Below are 20514 nucleotides of genomic sequence, written 5' to 3'. Positions count from 1 at the left end.
CTAACATAATATTGTCAACAAAAGCTATGACTTGTTTATGGATTAGACGATTCAGCACCTAAAAGGTGCCAACTGTGCCGAAACTGATCTATAGATTTAATGCACTTCTAATCAAAATCCCAATAGAATTTTTAATTTGTTTCTTATGGGGGTTTTTTAATACTGTGAATATTGACAATCTGATTCTAAAGTTTATATGGAAATGTAAAGATCCAATAAAGCCAAGGCATTCTTGAAGAACATCAGGGCAGGAGTATTTGTTTTATCAGAAAAAGATTTATAATAAAGGTATAGATATTAAACCAGTGTCACATTGATGCGAGAACAGACAAATAGAACAGTAGGACAGAATAGACAGAAACAGACTCATACATATATGAGCCCTTACTATAATATATAATGGGTGGAATTATGTATCAGGGGAGAAGATGGAATTTTTAATAAATGGTGCTAGATCTGCTGATTATCTATATTAAAAGAAAATGAAATCAGATATCTACCGTTCTGTACACTAATATCAAATCTAGGTGGATTAAACCTCTAAATATGAAAGGCAAAACAAGAAAAAAATTTTAAGTTTATAGAGAAGAAAATATTTTTTGTTTTTTAGGTTTTTTTAAATTATTGAAATATAGTTGACAAAATTATGTTAGTTTCAGGTGTACGACATAGTGATTTGACATTTGCATACATTAGAGAAGAATATATTTTTGATTAAAGGTTTTCTTAAATACAGAAAAAAAAATAAAGGCAAAAAGGAAAATATTATTAAACTAACATTGAGATTAAGAACATTTATTTATGAAAAGACACCAAAACCTTGTCCACAAACTGGGAGATAACATTTGCAACCCAAGCATGCTTCTTGGTACATATTTGTACTCAAATATCTGTGAATGGACAAGTGACTAGAGTATAGGGAGCCAAGGGAAAATGTTGGTTTACCCAAAGTTCATTCACTCATTCACTCATCACTCTCTCCCCTTCCCTCTGTCTAGTTTTCTTAAATATTCGCTGTCCACTTTGATGAGTGTCTTGAGTGCATATATACTGTGTAGCTATATAGATACGGATTCATGAGCCTGAATCCCAAATAAGTAGTGGCACACAGATGGATTCTCGACTACATAGAGTCCATCTCTCCTCCATAGGAAGACAGATTGCATGAACATCTGAGGCAGGGCCAAGATTTCTCTCAAGAAAAAACTGGATCTATTACTATGCTTGGACTGGAATGATTTTGAGATGTTAGAAGTCTGTGTCATAAAGCCTGGACAATTCAAATTTGGACCAGAAAATTTTACCAGATAATCCTTAAAAAGCCTGCTTTTTGAGTAGCACAGCATTCTCCTGGGTCCTCCAATATTTTATTTGTCCAGCTGATTAAATATCTAAAATGAGGATTACTCCAATTAAAGTTGTAACCTTCAGTTGAGAAGAGAAAAAACAAAAAGGAGAAGAAAGGGCTTCCCTGGTGGCGCAGTGGTTGAGAGTCCGCCTGCCGATGCAGGGGACACGGGTTCGTGCCCCGGTCTGGGAAGATCCCACATGCCGCAGAGCGGCTAGGCCCGTGAGCCATGGCTGCTGAGCCTGCGCATCCGGAGCCTGTGCTCTGCAAGGGGAGAGGCCACAATAGTGAGAGGCCCGCCTACCGCAAAAAAAAAAAAAAAAAAAAAAAAAAGGAGAAGAAAGAGACTTCATATATTCCCATCTATATAGACCAGTTTTGGAACATTTCAGGGGAGTCAATTATTAAGATCCTCAGCAAGGTTCTTATTGCTATGTAAATTTAGTTAAAAATTAGAAATAATATTATCTTGCCAATGTTCTTAAGTTCTTTGATCTCTTGCAGCAACTTGGGAGTTAGAAAACTGTCTTAAAGTGAAAATTGTGGGAAAAATTTTAAAAAGAAAGTGATTTTAGATTGTAAGCCTCTTGAAGCAGGAAACCAAAATTTATATTTCTTGTGACTTTTTCCACAAACCTGATTTGTCCTCAGAACACTTAGCTGTGTAGCAGTTTCTCAGTAGCATTTATAGTATGTTAAGCTACTGATTGGGTGCAATTTATTGATTATCTTTCTACACTGGTCATCATTGGCCTTTACAATTACAACTCCCAAGTGAAAACATTAAGTAAACAGTTTTAAAAATAGTCTATTTTATATCATATGATATCACTTATATGTGGAATCTAAAAAAATAATACAAATGAACGTATTTACAAAACAGATATAGGTTCACAGACATAGAAAACAAATTTATGGTTACCAAAGGGGGAAAAGGAAAGGGATAAATTAGGAGTTTGGGACTAAACAGATACACACTAGTATATATAAAATAGATAAACAACAAGGACCTACTGTATAGCACAGGGAACTATATTCATTATCTTGTAAAAACCTATAATGGAAAAGAATCTGAAAAAGAACATATATATATTCAGTTATGTATATATATATATGTGTGTATGTGTATATATATGTGTGTACATATATGTGTGTGTATATATATATACAACTGAATCACTTTGCTGTACACCAGAAACTAACACAACATTGTAAATCAACTAGACTTCAATTTCCAAAAACAGTCTATTTTAGAATTGGGCCTTATCTACAGGTGACTTCTAGTGTGAAAACGAATGGCTTGGAACTAGGAATAGATTCTTTTACCTCCTTTTTCCATTTGGAAGTGACTGGATATTGGATCTTGAGCTGTGATAGTTCCTACATTCCATCCACGCACACAAGTGGTCAGGTGGATAAATGCCTCCTGGGGAAATGAGTCCCCCTCCTCTGAAATTTTCACTTGCCTCCATTATAGCTCAACCATACTGTGTGGTAACAATTTGTTTACACATCTATGTCTCACACTGGATTGAGCTCTTTGGGTTCAGACACTCTGTCTTATGCCATCAGCATTCAGCAGAGTGACTCATGTACTATCTCCAGAGCCTCTAAGGTCAGGGGTTCGAAAAATGTTAACTTCAGAAAGAAACGTAACAGGTATCATCAAAGAGACAAAGAGCGTCTAGCCAGTGTGTACTTACAACATAATTGAAGGATGTGTCAGCCAGCACTGCAAACTGACGGAACAATGCGTGTCTAGTAAACATCTCGTTCTTAAGGACGTGAAAGCTGAAATAAAAGAAGCAGTGGAATTAAAATGAACAGAAATTATAGGAAAGAGCAAATCGGTATTATGTTCTTGTGATTAGAAACTAGAATGTTCAGTGTCAGAGCAAGGAGATACAAGTAAAAATTTAAAAATATTAGTATGAACTTATCACTCTTTGATTTTTAAAATTATGTATTTTCCAGTCCTGAAGAGCAAATAGGAGGGAGTAGCCATACTAGACATTAACATATACCACAAAAGTCATAGTATAAAAACAGTTTGGAAAGGAAAAATAAATGGAATAGAATAGGAACACTGAAACAGATTCGGGAATGTACTAGAACATAGTATGTGACCAAAGTGGCACCACAACCCAATCCGGAAAGGACTGGAGTAAAGACCTAAATATGAGAGGTAAATCAAGAAGGCTTGTCTAAAAACGTGGGAGAATATTTTAGTGGAGATGGAGAAAGACTTTCTAAACACACCTAAGGCAAAAATATTGATGGATAAAAATTAAGAATTTCTGTACAATAAAGGTCACCATACACAAAGTTCATAGACTAGGAAAAGGTATTTGTAACATCTAAAATTGATAAGGAATTAAAAATAAGAATACACACATAAATTTCACAAGCCAACAAGAAAGCAAAAGATGAAAAGAGTTCACAAAAGAGGGACGTCCTTTAGAAGGAAAACATCAGATCCAAAAAAAGCATCTGAAAGTCAGTTATTACCAAGTATTAGAACTCAATCCTTGTATCTCTCTATTTTTCTCCAACACTCATTCTTAGCTGATCTCATTTAATCCCATGGCTTTAAATACCATCTATACTAATGCATCCCAAATTTATGCCCCCAGCCTAAACTTTCTTCTGAACTCCAGACTCATATACTCATCACTGCCACTAGACCTCTACCCTTAAGTGACTAAAGGCACCTTAAATCAAAATTGATTTCCTGCCAAAATGTACTTGCTTGCTTCAGTTGAAGGCAACTCCATCTTTCCCGTTGTTTAGGTAAAATCCTTGCAGTCATCTTTGACTTCTTTCTTTCCCACCTTATCTCCAATCTTTCAATACATCCTACTTTCAAAATATATCCCCAATTTAATCATTTCTCAACAGCTCCAGGTCTCCCATCCCAGTCAAATCACCATCATGTTTTGCCTAAGAGGGGTTTATTCTTTCTGGAGCTCTTAACTTTTCTCCCTGCTTTTCCTTTGGCTTCCCTATGGCCTTTTTTTTTTTTTTTTTTTTTTTTTTTTTGCGGTACGCGGGCCTCTCACTGTTGTGGCCTCTCCCGTTGCGGAGCACAGGCTCCGGACGCGCAGGCTCAGCGGCCATGGCTCACGGGCCCAGCCGCTCCGCGGCGTGTGGGATCCTCCCAGACCGGGGCACGAACCCGTGTCCCCTGCATCAGCAGGCGGACTCTCAACCACTGCGCCACCAGGGAAGCCCCCCTATGGCCTTTTATCAACACAAGTCATAATTCTTTTAAGACATCAGATCATTGGGTCTTTCCTCAGTTCAAGACTCTTCAGTGAGGTTTTAGGGTACCAACTCATTATTCTGAATATTGGTAAATATTGGATCAAGCATTTACCTTGCCTTATCTTGTCTGAAACTATATTTCAGGGTAAGCAGTGGGGAAAACTTTTTCTTTAATAGAATTTAGCTAAAAAATATGCAGAAGGAAAGATAAAATTAAGGTATCACCAATTTGCAACCCTAATGAAATCTTGGACCATGGTTTGTGATCATTGATGGATGTTAAAATTATTTGGAGAAAGGTCAGTGATGAACCTTAAAATACATGAATTAGCCTGATAACACTTGATTAAAATAATATAGCCAGACACTATGTGCCCTATGATGCAATGCATAGGAATTGCATAGTAGTTCGAGTGAAATAGTCTTGCCTAAAATATTGAACCGGAGTCTAATCAACTCTCTGGATTTAAAGATCAGTTTGTAAGATATAGAGATAGAAGAACATGCTAGATGACACCACACATACATACACATGTGCACATAAACACTTAGTCAAATCCAGAATGGGGGACATTCTACATAACAAATGAGCTTATTTCTCTAGCAAATCAGTGGGCTGGAAAGAACAGGGACGTAAGTGGGACCATCATAGAAAAAAAAACAAAAAGATTTAAAGGATATAACACCCAAATGCAGTGGTCCACCTACCGTGAATCCCGATTTAATCAAACAACTGTAAAAGATTCCCTTGAGATAATCAAGGAATTTGAATAAGATTTGGTCAATAAGTAGTAGTAAAGGATTTATATTGCTAACTTTATTAGGTGTGGTAATGACCTAGTAGGCATGTAAAAGAGAAATTTTTCTTATCAATTAAAAACAAAGCTTCTAGTGATTTCCCATCTCAGAGCAAAACCCAAAATGTTCTACCTCACTGAGCTCTTATACCACTCGTCCCTGCTCACGTCTCTCCAGCCACCTGGCTTCCTCACTATCCTTGAACACACAAGCAAACCCCCACCCCAGGATCTTTGCAAGTGTTGTTCCTTCACCTGGAAGTCTCTTCCAGATAATCACATGGCGTGCTCCCTCACTCATTCAGGTCTCTATATCTGAAGATAAATATTATCATGTGCAAATGAACGGAAATGTTTTAATAGCCCTACAGAGGAAGATGACTGTGTAGGCCCGATTAAACCAGGTATCAAGAGTCTGTCCGACACCAAAAACAACGGGAACTACGAATCTGCAGCCTGCAAAAAGGAGACCCCAAACACAGTAACATAAGCAAAATGAGAAGACAGAAAAAGACACAGCAGGTGAAGGAGCAAGATAAAAACCTACCAGACCTAACAAATGAAGAGGAAATAGGCAGTCTACCTGAAAAAGAATTCAGAATAATGATAGTAAAGATGATCCAAGATTCTATTTCCAAGATCCAAAATCTTGGAAATAGAATAGACAAAATGCAAGAAACAGTTAACAAGGACCTAGAAGAACTAAAGATGAATCAAGCATCGATTAAAAACACAATAACTGATATGAAAAATACTCTAGATGGGATCAATAGCAGAATAACTGAGGCAGAAGATCGGATAAGTGACATGGAAGATAAAATAGTGGAAATAACTGCTGCAGAGCAAAATAAAGAAAAAAGAATGAAAAGAACAGAGGACAGTCTGAGAGACCTCTGGGACAACATTAAACGCACCAACATTCGAATTATAGGGGTTCCAGAAGAAGAAGAGAAAAAGAAAGGGACTGAGAAAATATTTGAAGAGATTATAGTTGAAAACTTCCCTAATATGGGAAAGGAAATAGTTAATCAAGTCCAGGAGGCACAGAGAGTCCCATACAGAATAAATCCAAGGAGAAATACGCCAAGACACATACTAATCAAACTGTCAAAAATTAAACACAAAGAAATCATATTAAAAGCAGCAAGGGAAAAACAACAAATAACACACAAGGGAATCCCCATCAGGTTAACAGCTGATCTCTCAGCAGAAACTCTACAAGCCAGAAGGGAGTGGCAGGACATAATTAAAGTGATGAAGGAGAGAAAACTTCAACCAAGATTACTCTACCCAGCAAGGATCTCATTCAGATTTGATGGAGAAATTAAAACCTTTACAGACAAGCAAAAGCTGAGAGAGTTCAGCACCACCAAACCAGCTTTAAAACAAATGCTAAAGGAACTTCTCTAGGTAAGAAACACAAGAGAAGGAAAAGACCTACAATAACGAACCCAAAACAATTAAGGAAATGGGAATAGGAACATACATATCAATAATTACCTTAAATGTAAATGGACTAAATGCTCCCAACCAAAAGATACATATTGGCTGAATGGATACAAAAACAAGACCCATATATATGCTGTCTACAAGAGACCCACTTCAGACCTAGAGACACATACAGATTGAAAGTAAGGGGATGGAAAAAGATATTCCATGCAAATGGAAATCAAAAGAAAGCTGGAGTAGCAATTCTTATATCAGACAAAATAGACTTTAAAATAAAGACTAATAGAAGAGGCAAAGAAGGACACTACATAATGATCAAGGGGTCGATCCAAGAAGAAGATATAACAATTGTAAATATTTATGCACCCAACATAGGAGCACCTCAATACATAAGGCAAATACTAACAGCCATAAAAGGGGAAATCGACAGTAACACACTCATAGTAGGGGACTTAACACCCCACTTTCACCAATGGACAGATCATCCAAAACGAAAATAAATAAGGAAACACAAGCTTTAAATGATACATTAAACAAGATGGACTTAATTGATATTTATAGGACATTCCATCCCAAAACAACAGAATACACATTTTTCTCAAGTGCTCATGGAACATTCTCCAGGATAGATCATATCTTGGGTCACAAATCAAGCCTTGGTAAATTTAAGAAAACTGAAATTGTATCAAGTATCTTTTCCGACCACAGTGTTATGAGACTAGACATCAATTACAGGAAGAGATCTGTAAAAAATACAAACACATGGAGGCTAAACAATACACTACTCAATAACGAAGTGATCACTGAAGAAATCAAAGAAGAAATTAAAAAATACCTAGAAACAAATGACAATGGAGACACGACCACCCAAAACCTATGGGACGCAGCAAAAGCAGTTCTAAGGGGGAAGTTTATAGCAATACAATCCCACCTTAAGAAACAGGAAACATCTCGAGTAAACAACCTGACCCTGCACCTAAAGCAATTAGAGAAAGAAGAACAAAAACATCCCAAAGTTAGCAGAAGGAAAGAAATCATAAAAATCAGATCAGAAATAAATGAAAAAGAAATGAAGGAAACGATAGCAAAGATCAATAAAACTGGTTCTTTGAGAAGATAAACAAAATTGATAAACCATTAGCCAGACTCATCAAGAAAAAAAGAGAGAAGACTCAAATCAATAGAATTAGAAATGAAAAAGGAGAAGTAACAACTGACACTGCAGAAATACAAAAGATGAGAGATTACTACAAGCAACTCTATGCCAATAAAATGGACAACCTGGAAGAAATGGACAAATTCTTAGAAATGCACAACCTGCCAAGACTGCATCAGGAAGAAATAGAAAATATGAATAGACCAATCACAAGCACTGAAATTGAAACTGTGATTAAAAATCTTCCAACAAACAAAAGCCCAGGACCAGATGGCTTCACAGGCGAATTCTATCAAGCATTTAGAGAAGAGCTAACACCCATCCTTCTCAAACTCTTCCAAAATATAGCAGAGGGAGGAACACTCCCAAACTCATTCTACAAGGCCACCATCACCTTGATACCAAAACCAGGCAAGGATGTCACAAAGAAAGAAAACTACAGGCCAATATCACTGATGAACATAGATGCAAAAATCCTCAACAAAATACTAGCAAACAGAATCCAACAGCACATTAAAAGGATCATACACCATGATCAAGTGGGGTTTATTCCAGGAATGCAAGGATTCTTCAATATACGCAAATCAATCAATGTGATACACCATATTAACAAATTGAAGGAGAAAAACCATATGATCATCTCAATAGATGCAGAGAAAGCTTTCGACAAAATTCAACACCCATTTATGATAAAAACCCTGCAGAAAGTAGGCATAGAGGGAACTTTCCTCAACATAATAAAGGCCATATATGACAAACCCACAGCCAACATCGTCCTCAATGGTGAAAAACTGAGACCGTTTCCACTAAGATCAGGAACAAGACAAGGCTGCCCACTCTCAGCACTCTTATTCAACATAGTTTTGGAAGTTTTAGCCACAGCCATCAGAGAAGAAAAGGAAATAAAAGGAATCCAAATTGGAAAAGAAAAAGTAAAGCTGTCACTGTTTGCAGATGACATGATACTATACATAGAGAATCCTAAAGATGCTACCAGAAAACTACTAGAGCTAATCAATGAATTTGGTAAAGTAGCAGGATACAAAATTAATGTATAGAAATCTCTGGCATTCCTGTACACTAATGATGAAAAATCTGAAAGTGAAATCAAGAAAACACTCCCATTTACCATTGCAACAAAAAGAATAAAATATCTAGGAATAAACCTACCTAAGGAGACAAAAGACCTGTATGCAGAAAATTATAACACACTGATAAAAGAAATTAAAGATGATACAAATAGATGGAGAGATATACCATGCTCCTGGATTGGAAGAATCAATATTGTGAAAATGACTCTACTACCCAAAGCAATCTACAGATTCAATGCAATCCTTATCAAACTACCACTGGCATTTTTCACAGAACTAGAACAAAAAATTTCAAAATTTGTTTGGAAAAACAAAAGACCCCGAATAGCCAAAGCAATCTTGAGAACGAAAAACAGAGCTGGAGGAATCAGGCTCCCTGACTTCAGACTATACTACAAAGCTACAGTAATCAAGGCAGTGTGGTACTGGCACAAAAACAGAAAGATAGATCAATGGAACAGGATAGAAAGCCCAGAGATAAACCCACACACATATGGTCAACTTATCTTTGATAAAGGAGGCAGGAATGTACAGTGGAGAAAGGACAGCCTCTTCAATAAGTGGTGCTGGGAAAACTGGACAGGGACGTGTAAAAGTATGAGATTAGATCCTTCCCTAACACCATACACAAAAATAAGCTCAAAATGGATTAAAGACCTAAATGTAAGGCCAGACACTATCAAACTCTTAGAGGAAAACATAGGCAGAACACTCTATGACATAAATCACAGCAAGATCCTTTTGGACCCACCTCCCAGAGAAATGGAAATAAAAACAAAGATTAACAAATGGGACCTAATGAAACTTCAAAGCTTTTGCACAGCAAAGGAAACCATAAACAAGACCAAAAGACAACCCTCAGAATGGGAGAAAATATTTGCAAATGAAGCAACTGACAAAGGATTAATCTCCAAAATTTATAAACAGCTCATGCAGCTCAATAGCAAAAAAACAAACAACCCAATCCAAAAATGGGCAGAAGACTTAAATAGGCATTTCTCCAAAGAAGATATACAGATTGCCAACAAACACATGAAAGAATGCTCAACATCATTAATCATTAGAGAAATGCAAATCAAAACTACAATGAGATATCATCTCACACCAGTCAGAATGGCCATCATCAAGAAATCTAGAAACAATAAATGCTGGAGAGGGTGTGGAGAAAAGGGAACACTCTTGCACTGCTGGTGGGAATGTGAATTGGTACAGCCACTATGGAGAACAGTATGGAGGTTCCTTAAAAAACTAAAAATAGAACTACCATGTGACCCAGCAATTCCACTACTAGGCATATACCCTGAGAAAACCATAATTCAAAAAGAGACATGGGGCCTCCCTGGTGGCGCAGTGGTTGAGAGTCCGCCTGCCGATGCAGGGGATACGGGTTCGTGCCCCGGTCTGGGAGGATCCCATATGCCGCGGAGCGGCTGGGCCCGTGAGCCATGGCCGCTGGGCCTGCGCATCCGGAGCCTGTGCTCCGCAACGGGAGAGGCCACAACAGTGAGAGGCCCGCATACCGCAAAAAGAAAAAAAAAAAAGAGACATGTACCAAAATGTTCATTGCAGCTCTATTCACAATAGCCCGGAGATGGAAACAACCTAAGTGTCCATCATCGGATGAATGGATAAAGAAGATGTGGCACATATATACAATGGAATATTACTCAGCCATAAAAAGAAATGAAACTGAGCTATTTGTAATGAGGTGGATAGACCTAGAGTCTGTCATACAGAGTGAAGTAAGTCAGAAAGAGAAAGACAAATACCGTATGCTAACACATATATATGGAATTTAAGAAAAAAAAATGTCATGAAGAACCTAAGGGTAAAACAGGAATAAAGACACAGACCTACGTGAGAATGGACTTGAGGATATGCGGAGGGGGAAGGGTAAGCTGTGACAAAGCGAAAGAGAGGCATGGACATATATACAGTACCAAACGTAAGGTAGATAGATAGTGGGAAGCAGCCGCATAGCACAGGGAGATCAGCTGGGTGCTTTGTGACCGCCTGGAGGGGTGGGATAGGGAGGGTGGGAGGGAGGGAGACGCAAGAGGGGAGGGATGTGGGAACAGATGTATATGTATGACTGATTCACTTTGTTATAAAGCAGAAACTAATAAAAAAAAATCTAAAAAAAAAAAGAGAGTCTGTCCATCCTGTCTCTGATTTAAATTTGAAACACTGAGATCAGGAATAAAACAGTTTTGAATTAGTTTTTCTTTGAAGTGACTTTGACTACTCTTTTTTTGTTGTTTTGTTTTTTGACTTTGACTACTCTTCTTTTTTAGGTCAGTTATTTTGCAACTCTTGAAAGAGGTATGTGAGGGCATTTCATATTAGTTAATATATACAGAAAATTGCAAGGCTCCCAATTTCCTTAAAAGACGATTAGTCACATTTTTACAAAAAGAATTTGTATATATCACCACACTATACCTGTTCCTGAGAATTAAGAATTTCTTTTCCCAGTTTTTGTTGATCTGATCTGATTCCTTCTTAACCCTGTAATAAATTTATAGGTGGTTAAATATCGTATTAGCTGCAAATGAACAATTATGAATTACTATTACCAGTACCTCTCCGACTTCTTTTTCTCTTTCTCTAACTTAGCCTTTAACATTTCTATTTGCTCTTCCAAACCACGTTTCTCTTCTTCAATCTTTCAATAAAAAATACATCACAGAGTTAATTATACCCTGTTTCCCCGTAAATCTGAAAGTTTATTTCTATTAAATAGCATGCATATTCTAACTATCATCAAAAATTTGATGGAACAATGAGTTATATTTACTTGCAAATTCCCATAAACTGCAAGAATTTAAGATCCCATGCCTCCATTTCCTGTAAATGATTCACTTCAAAGCAGCCAGTGTGAGACAATATTACCAAGTAACCAAAATTTATCTTCATCACCCCTCCCCCCTACCATGTATCACTTTTTCTAAATCTCTTCATCATAGCAGCAGCTGCCCCCAGTTACTCTATTTCCTCTTTCTATCAAAACTGTTCTCAGGAAAGGATCTGACCAACTCAATCACATTAGAACTGTATGCCATTTCTCAGTATTGTTTCTACTTTACAAGGGGACAAAGTTTTGGCAAAGGAATGAATCTGTAACAGTGGAATTATAGGCATGTCATGAATGAGATTTCTTCGGGTGTGGCAGGGATGTACCCCAGAATCATACTAGAGAGGCAATCAGGTCCTCTGTCTCTTCATTAGACTGATTCTTGGTGTAGCTTTCAAAGTCATTGCTCCTCTCTAAGGACAGTCAGCATCAATATAAACAATATTTAAGTTAATAATAAGGGTCATATTAGTCATTATTATACCTTAGCCACTGATAGTCTCGCTTTTTCTCCATGCATTGCAGCAGGTATTCCATGTCTAACCTGGAAAGAAAATAAACCAAGGCAAGTATAACATTTCTAGTCAATGCATAAAGATGTGGTTTTTCTGCAGCTTAGAGAAAGGCAAATGAGACTAAAAATATGCCAACCCTAGTCCCATAGGGGTCTTGACTGCCTCATTTAATTTACAAGACTCAGTGTTTATACACTGCATTTGCAATTGGACAATTACATCCCATTAAAACCAACCTTCCCACTACTGTTTTTTTGTTTTTTTTTTTTTTTTTTTTTTTTGTGGTACGCGGGCCTCTCACTGCTGCGGCCTCTCCCGCTGTGGAGCACAGGCTCCGGACACGCAGGCTCAGCGGCCATGGCTCACGGGCCCAGCCGCTCCACGGCACGTGGGATCCTCCCGGACCGGGCACGAACCTGCGTCCGCTGCATCAGCAGGCGGACTCCCAACCACTGCGCCACCAGGGAAGCCCTACTCTTTGTTTTTTAAATGCATTACTTTGTAATTATATATGGGTCAAATTTTACCATTACACTTTTTTTTTTAAATGAAGTGGGCAGTTATTACCCAGTGAAGTCACAAGCTTAAAAAAAACCTTTTATTTTATTTTTCTCAACTATCTTTTGGATTAAATCTAATGAATCCCAGTTATAGGTATAAAAACACTGCATTTCAAAATGGTTAAGTAAATCACATATTGCACTTTTTTGTTTTTTAGATTTTAATGCATTCGTTTGCTCATTTATTTAATAATAAATAAACTTTTATTTTAAATGATAATTAAGACGAATTTTCACTACTATTCCTCTTGAATGATGCAGAGAGCAGATGGCAATGAGAAAATATACTGAATATAAAAACCTGCTTGATTAGCTATTCTTATATTCCTCTACAGAACATAGACAGCAAAAGGTGCTTCTTATTACCACCACTACTTTCTCCAGTGGGTTCTGTGACCCAAAAGCTTTTGATCTGTTGCCCATCATGGGGGCAACAGATGGGGTGGGCTCTGCCACGCAGGGTCTGGAGCCAGGTCTTCAGAATAAAGTAAAAGGAACCCAGAGCTCCCTGGAGCAATCAGAAGTGAGGGCTGAGAAGAGCTAGAAAAGAAGAGAATGGCCAGGCAGGACCCCAAGGCTGGAGCTGCTAGTGTGTGGTGAAGCCACAAGTGACCAGTGCCCAGGGGTGATGTCCAATATTCAATGTGAAATGGCATCTTGGTGATGCAGACTGTCCCTGTTACTCACCTTCTTCAACCTCGTCCAACTAAAGGTGTCCTGTGAGTGAGTGGTTTTAGTAGCAACCACAGAATTGGGTTGAATTCAGTGTCTGATTCAACAAAGTGTGAGCTGGGATGACACAGAGTGCAATGGGACTCAGAAGTGGACTCGTTTCAGTGTAAGAAGGAGCCCAGACATAGCAACAACCACCAGAAGATGCCATGGGCGTCTGGAGAAACAAGTGGACACGTTTTCGGCTGCCACAAAGCACAGAATGTGGGTTTGAGCCAACTTTACTTATATCTGAAGGGGCAGAGAGAACCCAGCTGACATTAGCTGCCATGTAACAAAATTTGTAACTAACAGCCATAAAAGTTATAAGTTTTTGAGTGCCTACTATGGGTCAGGCACGTCACACATATTACCATTTACTTCTATACACTAACCTATTGATTTCACCATCCCTGTCACTTTAGATTTTTAGTGATAGAGAACGCACACACATATTTTAAAAATAAACTGCAGATAGTATACGTGAACATAAAACTCTCACTTCCCAGAAGCCAAGGGTTTGGTTTTGTTTTAGTTTCTCTCATCATTATCATTATAAATGAACAGTAGCCTTTATTGTTTGGACTCCCCACAAATAAAGATTAAGAATTCAGAGCATTCGAATTACCTTCCACCTTCTCTCTTCCCTCTCATGCCTGATTTTTTATTTGCAAATGTTTAGCTCTTACTGTAGTTGCCTTCATTATGACGTCAATATATGTAAACTTCTATATGGTGATCTACGAACTCCCTGCTGATAATTCCTGATTAGCCCCTGGCTGATAGGAGAATTTTCAGCAGGGACTTAATCCTGAACTTGGACCCTAACCCATTGCTCTTACCTTAGTTCACTAAACTCTAACTCCTACTCCATCAGTCCCCTCAGTCCTGAGGAGCTTTCTGGTGGTCCTAGAACTACCCAGATTATTGTTCCCTTGGTTGTCTGCACACCTTCCTAGAGAAACCTACCACCTACAACCACCAGCATAGTGACTCAGTCTCCCCAAGGCCCATATGACAGGAAGTTAGCCAAAAACAAAGCCTGAGGCCTAGCAACACCTATTTAACAAAACAGCGGGAATCTTGGTTATCATTAGCCTCCCTTGGCTTCGAATACGTGGGGGTCACCCAAGTCATGGGAGGCATGCACTTTTGGGGCTCCCTCTACCTGTTTGCTCTCAAAGAGCACAATCCGCTTGAACTGCCTCTCTGACCAGGACGTGAGGAGTACACAGTGAATTCACTGCCACTTGGTTAACAGTAGACCAAGGAAATCATGGGAGTAAGAACCCCAAGCTTTGGAGGGCACTTGCCCGTATGTTAACGGGAATAAACTAAACCAAATTTTAAAAACGAATCCACAGGAAGTTAGGAAAACAAACTGGCAAAACAAAATACGTTTCCACTTAGGAAGACATTTATATTTATTTATTTCACTCTATCTGAAGTCATATCAGTATCAGGACTTCCGGGTAAGATGGCGGAAGAGTAAGACGCGGAGATCACCTTCCTCCCCACGGATACACCAGAAATACAGCTACACGTGGAACAACTCCTACAGAACACCTACTGAATGCTGGCAGAAGACCCCAGACCTCCCAAAAGGCAAGAAACTCCCCACATACCTGGGTAGGGCAAAGCGGAGACATTCCCGCACAGAGGATCGGTGCCGAGCAGCACTCACCAGCCTGAGAGGCTTGTCTGCTCGCCCACCAGGGCGGGCGGCGCTGGAAGCTGAGGCTCGGGCTTCGGTCAGAGCGCAGGGAGAGGACTGGGGCTGGCGGCGAGAACTCAGCCTGAAGGGGGCTAATGTGCCACAGCTAGCCGGCAGGGAGTCCAGGAAAACTCTGGAGCTGCCGAAGAGGCAAGAGACTTTTTCTTCCCTCTTGGTTTCCTGGTGCGCGAGGAGAGGGGATTAAGAGCGCTGCTTAAAGGGGCTCCGCAGACGGGCGCGAGTCACGACTGAAAGCGCGGAGCCCAGTGACGGGCGTGGGACGCTGGGGCTGCTGCTGCCGCCGCCAAGAAGCCTGTGTGTGAGCGCAGGTCACTGTCCACACCGCCCTTCCGGGAGCCTGTGCAGCCCGCCACTGCCGGGGTCCCGGGATCCAGGGGCGGCTTCCCTGGGAGAACGCACGGCGCGCCTCGGGCTGGTACAACGTCACGCCGACCTCTGCCGCTGCAGGCTCGCCCCGCACTCCGTGCCCCTCCCTCCCGCCCGGCCTGAGTGAGCCAGAGTCCCCGAAGAGGCTGCTCCTTTAACCCTGTCCTGTCTGAGCGAAGAACAGACGCCCTCCGGCGACCTACACGCAGAGGCGGGGCCAAATCCAAAGCTGAGACCCAGGAGCTGTGAGAACAAAGAAGAGAAAGGGAAACCTCTCCCAGCAGCCTCAGAAGCAGCGGATTAAAGCTCCATAATCAACCTGATGTACCCTGCATCTGTGGAATACATGAATAGACAACAAATCATTCCAAATTGAGGAGCCAGGAGTCAGTGCTGTGCCTCTGAGGTGGGAGAGCCAACTTCAGGACACTGGTCCACAAGAGACCTTCCAGCTCCACATAATATCAAACGGCGAAAATCTTCCAGAGATCTCCATCTCAACAGCAGCACCCAGCTTCACTCAACGACCAGCAAGCTACAGTGCTGGACACCCTATGCCAAACAACTAGCAAGACAGGAACACAATGCCATGCATTAGCAGAGAGGCGGCCTAAAATCATAAAAAGTCCGCAGACACCCCAAAACACACCACCAGTCGTGGACCTGCCCACCAGAAAGACAAGATCCAGCCTCATCCACCAGAACACAGGCACTAGTCCCCTCCACCAGGAAGCCTACACAACCCACTAAACCAACCTTAGCCACTGGGGACAGACACCAAAAACAACGGGAACTACGAACCTGCAGCCTGCAAAAAGGAGACCCCAAACACAGTAACATAAGCAAAATGAGAAGACAGAAAAACACACAGCAGGAGAAGGAGCAAGATAAAAACCCACCAGACCTAACAAATGAAGAGGTAATAGGCAGTCTACCTGAAAAAGAATTCAGAATAATGATGGTAAAGATGATCCAAGATTCTATTTCCCAGATCCAAAATCTTGGAAATAGAATAGACAAAATGCAAGAAACAGTTAACAAGGACCTAGAAGAACTAAAGATGAATCAAGCATCGATTAAAAACACAATAAATGAAATGAAAAATACTCTAGATGGGATCAATAGCAGAATAACTGAGGCAGAAGAACAGATAAGTGAGGTGGAAGATAAAATAGTGGAAATAACTGCTGCAGAGCAAAATAAAGAAAAAAGAATGAAAAGAACAGAGGACAGTCTGAGAGACCTCTGGGACAACATTAAACGCACCAACATTCGAATTATAGGGGTTCCAGAAGAAGAAGAGAAAAAGAAAGGGACTGAGAAAATATTTGAAGAGATTATAGTTGAAAACTTCCCTAATATGGGAAAGGAAATAGTTAATCAAGTCCAGGAGACACAGAGAGTCCCATACAGAATAAACCCAAGGAGAAATACGCCAAGACACATATTAATCAAACTGTCAAAAATTAAACACAAAGAAATCATATTAAAAGCAGCAAGGCAAAAACAACAAATAACACACAAGGGAATCCCCATCAGGATAACAGCTGATCTCTCAGCAGAAACTCTACAAGCCAGAAGGGAGTGGCAGGACATAATTAAAGTGATGAAAGAGAAAAACCTGCAACCAAGATTACTCTACCCAGCAAGGATCTCATTCAGATTTGATGGAGAAATTAAAACCTTTACAGACAAGCAAAAGCTGAGAGAGTTCAGCACCACCAAACCAGCTTTACAACAAATGCTAAAGGAACTTCTCTAGGCAATTAACACAACGAAGGAAAAGACCTACAATAATGAACCCAAAACAATTAAGAAAATGGGAATAGGAACATACATATCGATAATTACCTTAAATGTAAATGGACTAAATGCTCCCACCAAAAGACACAGATTGGCTGAATGGATACAAAAACAAGACCCATATATATGCTGTCTACAAGAGACCCACTTCAGACCTAGAGACACATACAGACTGAAAGTGAGAGGATGGAAAAAGATATTCCATGCAAATGGAAACCAAAAGAAAGCTGGAGTAGCAATTCTCATATCAGACAAAATAGACTTTAAAATAAAGACTACTAGAAGAGACAAAGAAGGACACTACATAATGATCAAGGGATCGATCCAAGAAGAAGATATAACAATTGTAAATATTTATGCACCCAACATAGGAGCACCTCAGTACATAAGGCAAATACTAACAGCCATAAAAGGAGAAATCGACAATAACACAATCATAGTAGGGGACTTTAACACCCCACTTTCACCAATGGACAGATCTTCCAAAATGAAAATAAATAAAGAAACACAAGCTTTAAATGATACATTAAACAAGATGGACTTAATTGATATTTATAGGACATTCCATCCAAAAACAACAGAATACACATTTTTCTCAAGTGCTCATGGAACATTCTCCAGGATAGATCATATCTTGGGTCACAAATCAAGCCTTGGTAAATTTAAGAAAATTGAAATTGTATCAAGTATCTTTTCTGACCACAATGCTATGAGACTAGATATCAATTACAGGAAAAGAGCTGTAAAAAATACAAACACATGGAGGCTAAACAATACACTACTTAATAACGAAGTGATCACTGAAGAAATCAAAGAGGAAATAAAAAAATACCTAGAAACAAATGACAATGGAGACACGACGACCCAAAACCTATGGGATGCAGCAAAAGCAGTTCTAAGAGGGAAGTTTATAGCAATACAATCCCACCTTAAGAAACAGGAAACATCTCGAATAAACAACCTAACCTTGCACCTAAAGCAATTAGAGAAAGAAGAACAAAAACATCCCAAAGTTAGCAGAAGGAAAGAAATCATAAAAATCAGATCAGAAATAAACGAAAAAGAAATGAAGGAAATGATAGCAAAGATCAATAAAACTAAAAGCTGGTTCTTTGAGAAGATAAACAAAATTGATAAACCATTAGCCAGACTCATCAAGAAAAGAAGGGAGAAGACTCAAATCAATAGAATTAGAAATGAAAAAGGAGAAGTAACAACTGACACTGCAGAAATACAGAAGATCATGAGAGATTACTATAAGCAACTCTATGCCCATAAAATGGACAACCTGGAAGAGATGGACAAATTCTTAGAAATGCACAACCTGCCAAGACTGACTCAGGAAGAAATAGAAAATATGAATAGACCAATCACAAGCACTGAAATTGAAACTGTGATTAAAAATCTTCCATCAAACAAAAGCCCAGGACCAGATGGCTTCACAGGCGAATTCTATCAAACATTTAGAGAAGAGCTAACACCCATCCTTCTCAAACTCTTCCAAACAATATCAGAGGAAGGAACACTCCCAAACTCATTCTACGAGGCCACCATCACCTTGATACCAAAACCAGGCAAGGATGTCACAAAGAAAGAAAACTACAGGCCAATATCACTGATGAACATAGATGCAAAAATCCTCAACAAAATACTAGCAAACAGAATCCAACAGCACATTAAAAGGATCATACACCATGATCAAGTGGGGTTTATTCCAGGAATGCAAGGATTCTTCAATATACGCAAATCAATCAATGTGATACACCATATTAACAAGTTGAAGGAGAAAAACCATATGATCATCTCAATAGATGCAGAGAAAGCTTTCGACAAAATTCAACACCCATTTATGATAAAAACCCTGCAGAAAGTAGGCATAGAGGGAACTTTCCTCAACATAATAAAGGCCATATATGACAAACCCACAGCCAACATTGTCCTCAATGGTGAAAAACTGAAACCATTTCCACTAAGATCAGGAACAAGACAAGGCTGCCCACTCTCACCACTCTTATTCAACATAGTTTTGGAAGTTTTAGCCACAGCCATCAGAGAAGAAAAGGAAATAAAAGGAACCCAAATTGGAAAAGAAGAAGTAAAGCTGTCACTGTTTGCAGATGACATGATACTATACATAGAGAATCCTAAAGATGCTACCAAAAAACTACTAGAGCTAATCAATGAATTTGGTAAAGTAGCAGGATACAAAATTAATGTACAGAAATCTCTGGCATTCCTGTACACTAATGATGAAAAATCTGAAAATGAAATCAAGAAAACACTCCCATTTACCATTGCAACAAAAAGAATAAAATATCTAGGAATAAACCTACCTAAGGAGACAAAAGACCTGTATGCAGAAAATTATAAGACACTGATGAAAGAAATTAAAGATGATACAAATAGATGGAGAGATATACCATGCTCCTGGATTGGAAGAATCAATATTGTGAAAATGGCTCTACTACCCAAAGCAATCTACAGATTCAATACAATCCCTATCAAACTACCACTGGCATTTTTCACAGAACTAGAACAAAAAATTTCAAAATTTGTTTGGAAAAACAAAAGACCCCGAATAGCCAAAGCAATCTTGAGAACAAAAAACGGAGCTGGAGGAATCAGGCTCCCTGACTTCAGACTATACTACAAAGCTACAGTAATCAAGACAGTGTGGTACTGGCATAAAAACAGAAAGATAGATCAGTGGATCAGGATAGAAAGCCCAGAGATAAACCCACGCACATATGGCCAACTTATCTTTGATAAAGGAGGCAGGAATGTACAGTGGAGAAAGGACAGCCTCTTCAATAAGTGGTGCTGGGAAAACTGGACAGGGACGTGTAAAAGTTTGAGATTAGATCC

The 20514-nt window shown here is 39.2% G+C and overlaps 1 protein-coding gene across 1 annotated transcript in view; it reads right to left on the bottom strand.

Moving 5' to 3' along the window:
• Positions 1–20514, bottom strand: part of LOC308613997 (uncharacterized protein C10orf67, mitochondrial) — a gene marked incomplete at its 5' end in the record, with an annotated part of 126658 nt that overhangs the window by 18511 nt on the left and 87633 nt on the right. Inside the window, 4 exons of the mRNA XM_081228225.1 lie at positions 3052–3139; positions 11548–11613; positions 11688–11770; positions 12444–12503. Coding sequence (XP_081084351.1) covers positions 3052–3139; positions 11548–11613; positions 11688–11770; positions 12444–12503 — 297 coding nt within the window. The remainder of the gene's footprint in view (positions 1–3051; positions 3140–11547; positions 11614–11687; positions 11771–12443; positions 12504–20514) is intronic.

Source organism: Mesoplodon bidens (assembly GCF_964165515.1).
Source record: "Mesoplodon bidens genome assembly, chromosome: 3".
Classification (NCBI taxonomy): Eukaryota; Metazoa; Chordata; class Mammalia; order Artiodactyla; family Ziphiidae; genus Mesoplodon; species Mesoplodon bidens.
This window is presented reverse-complemented; position numbering and strand designations above follow the sequence as displayed.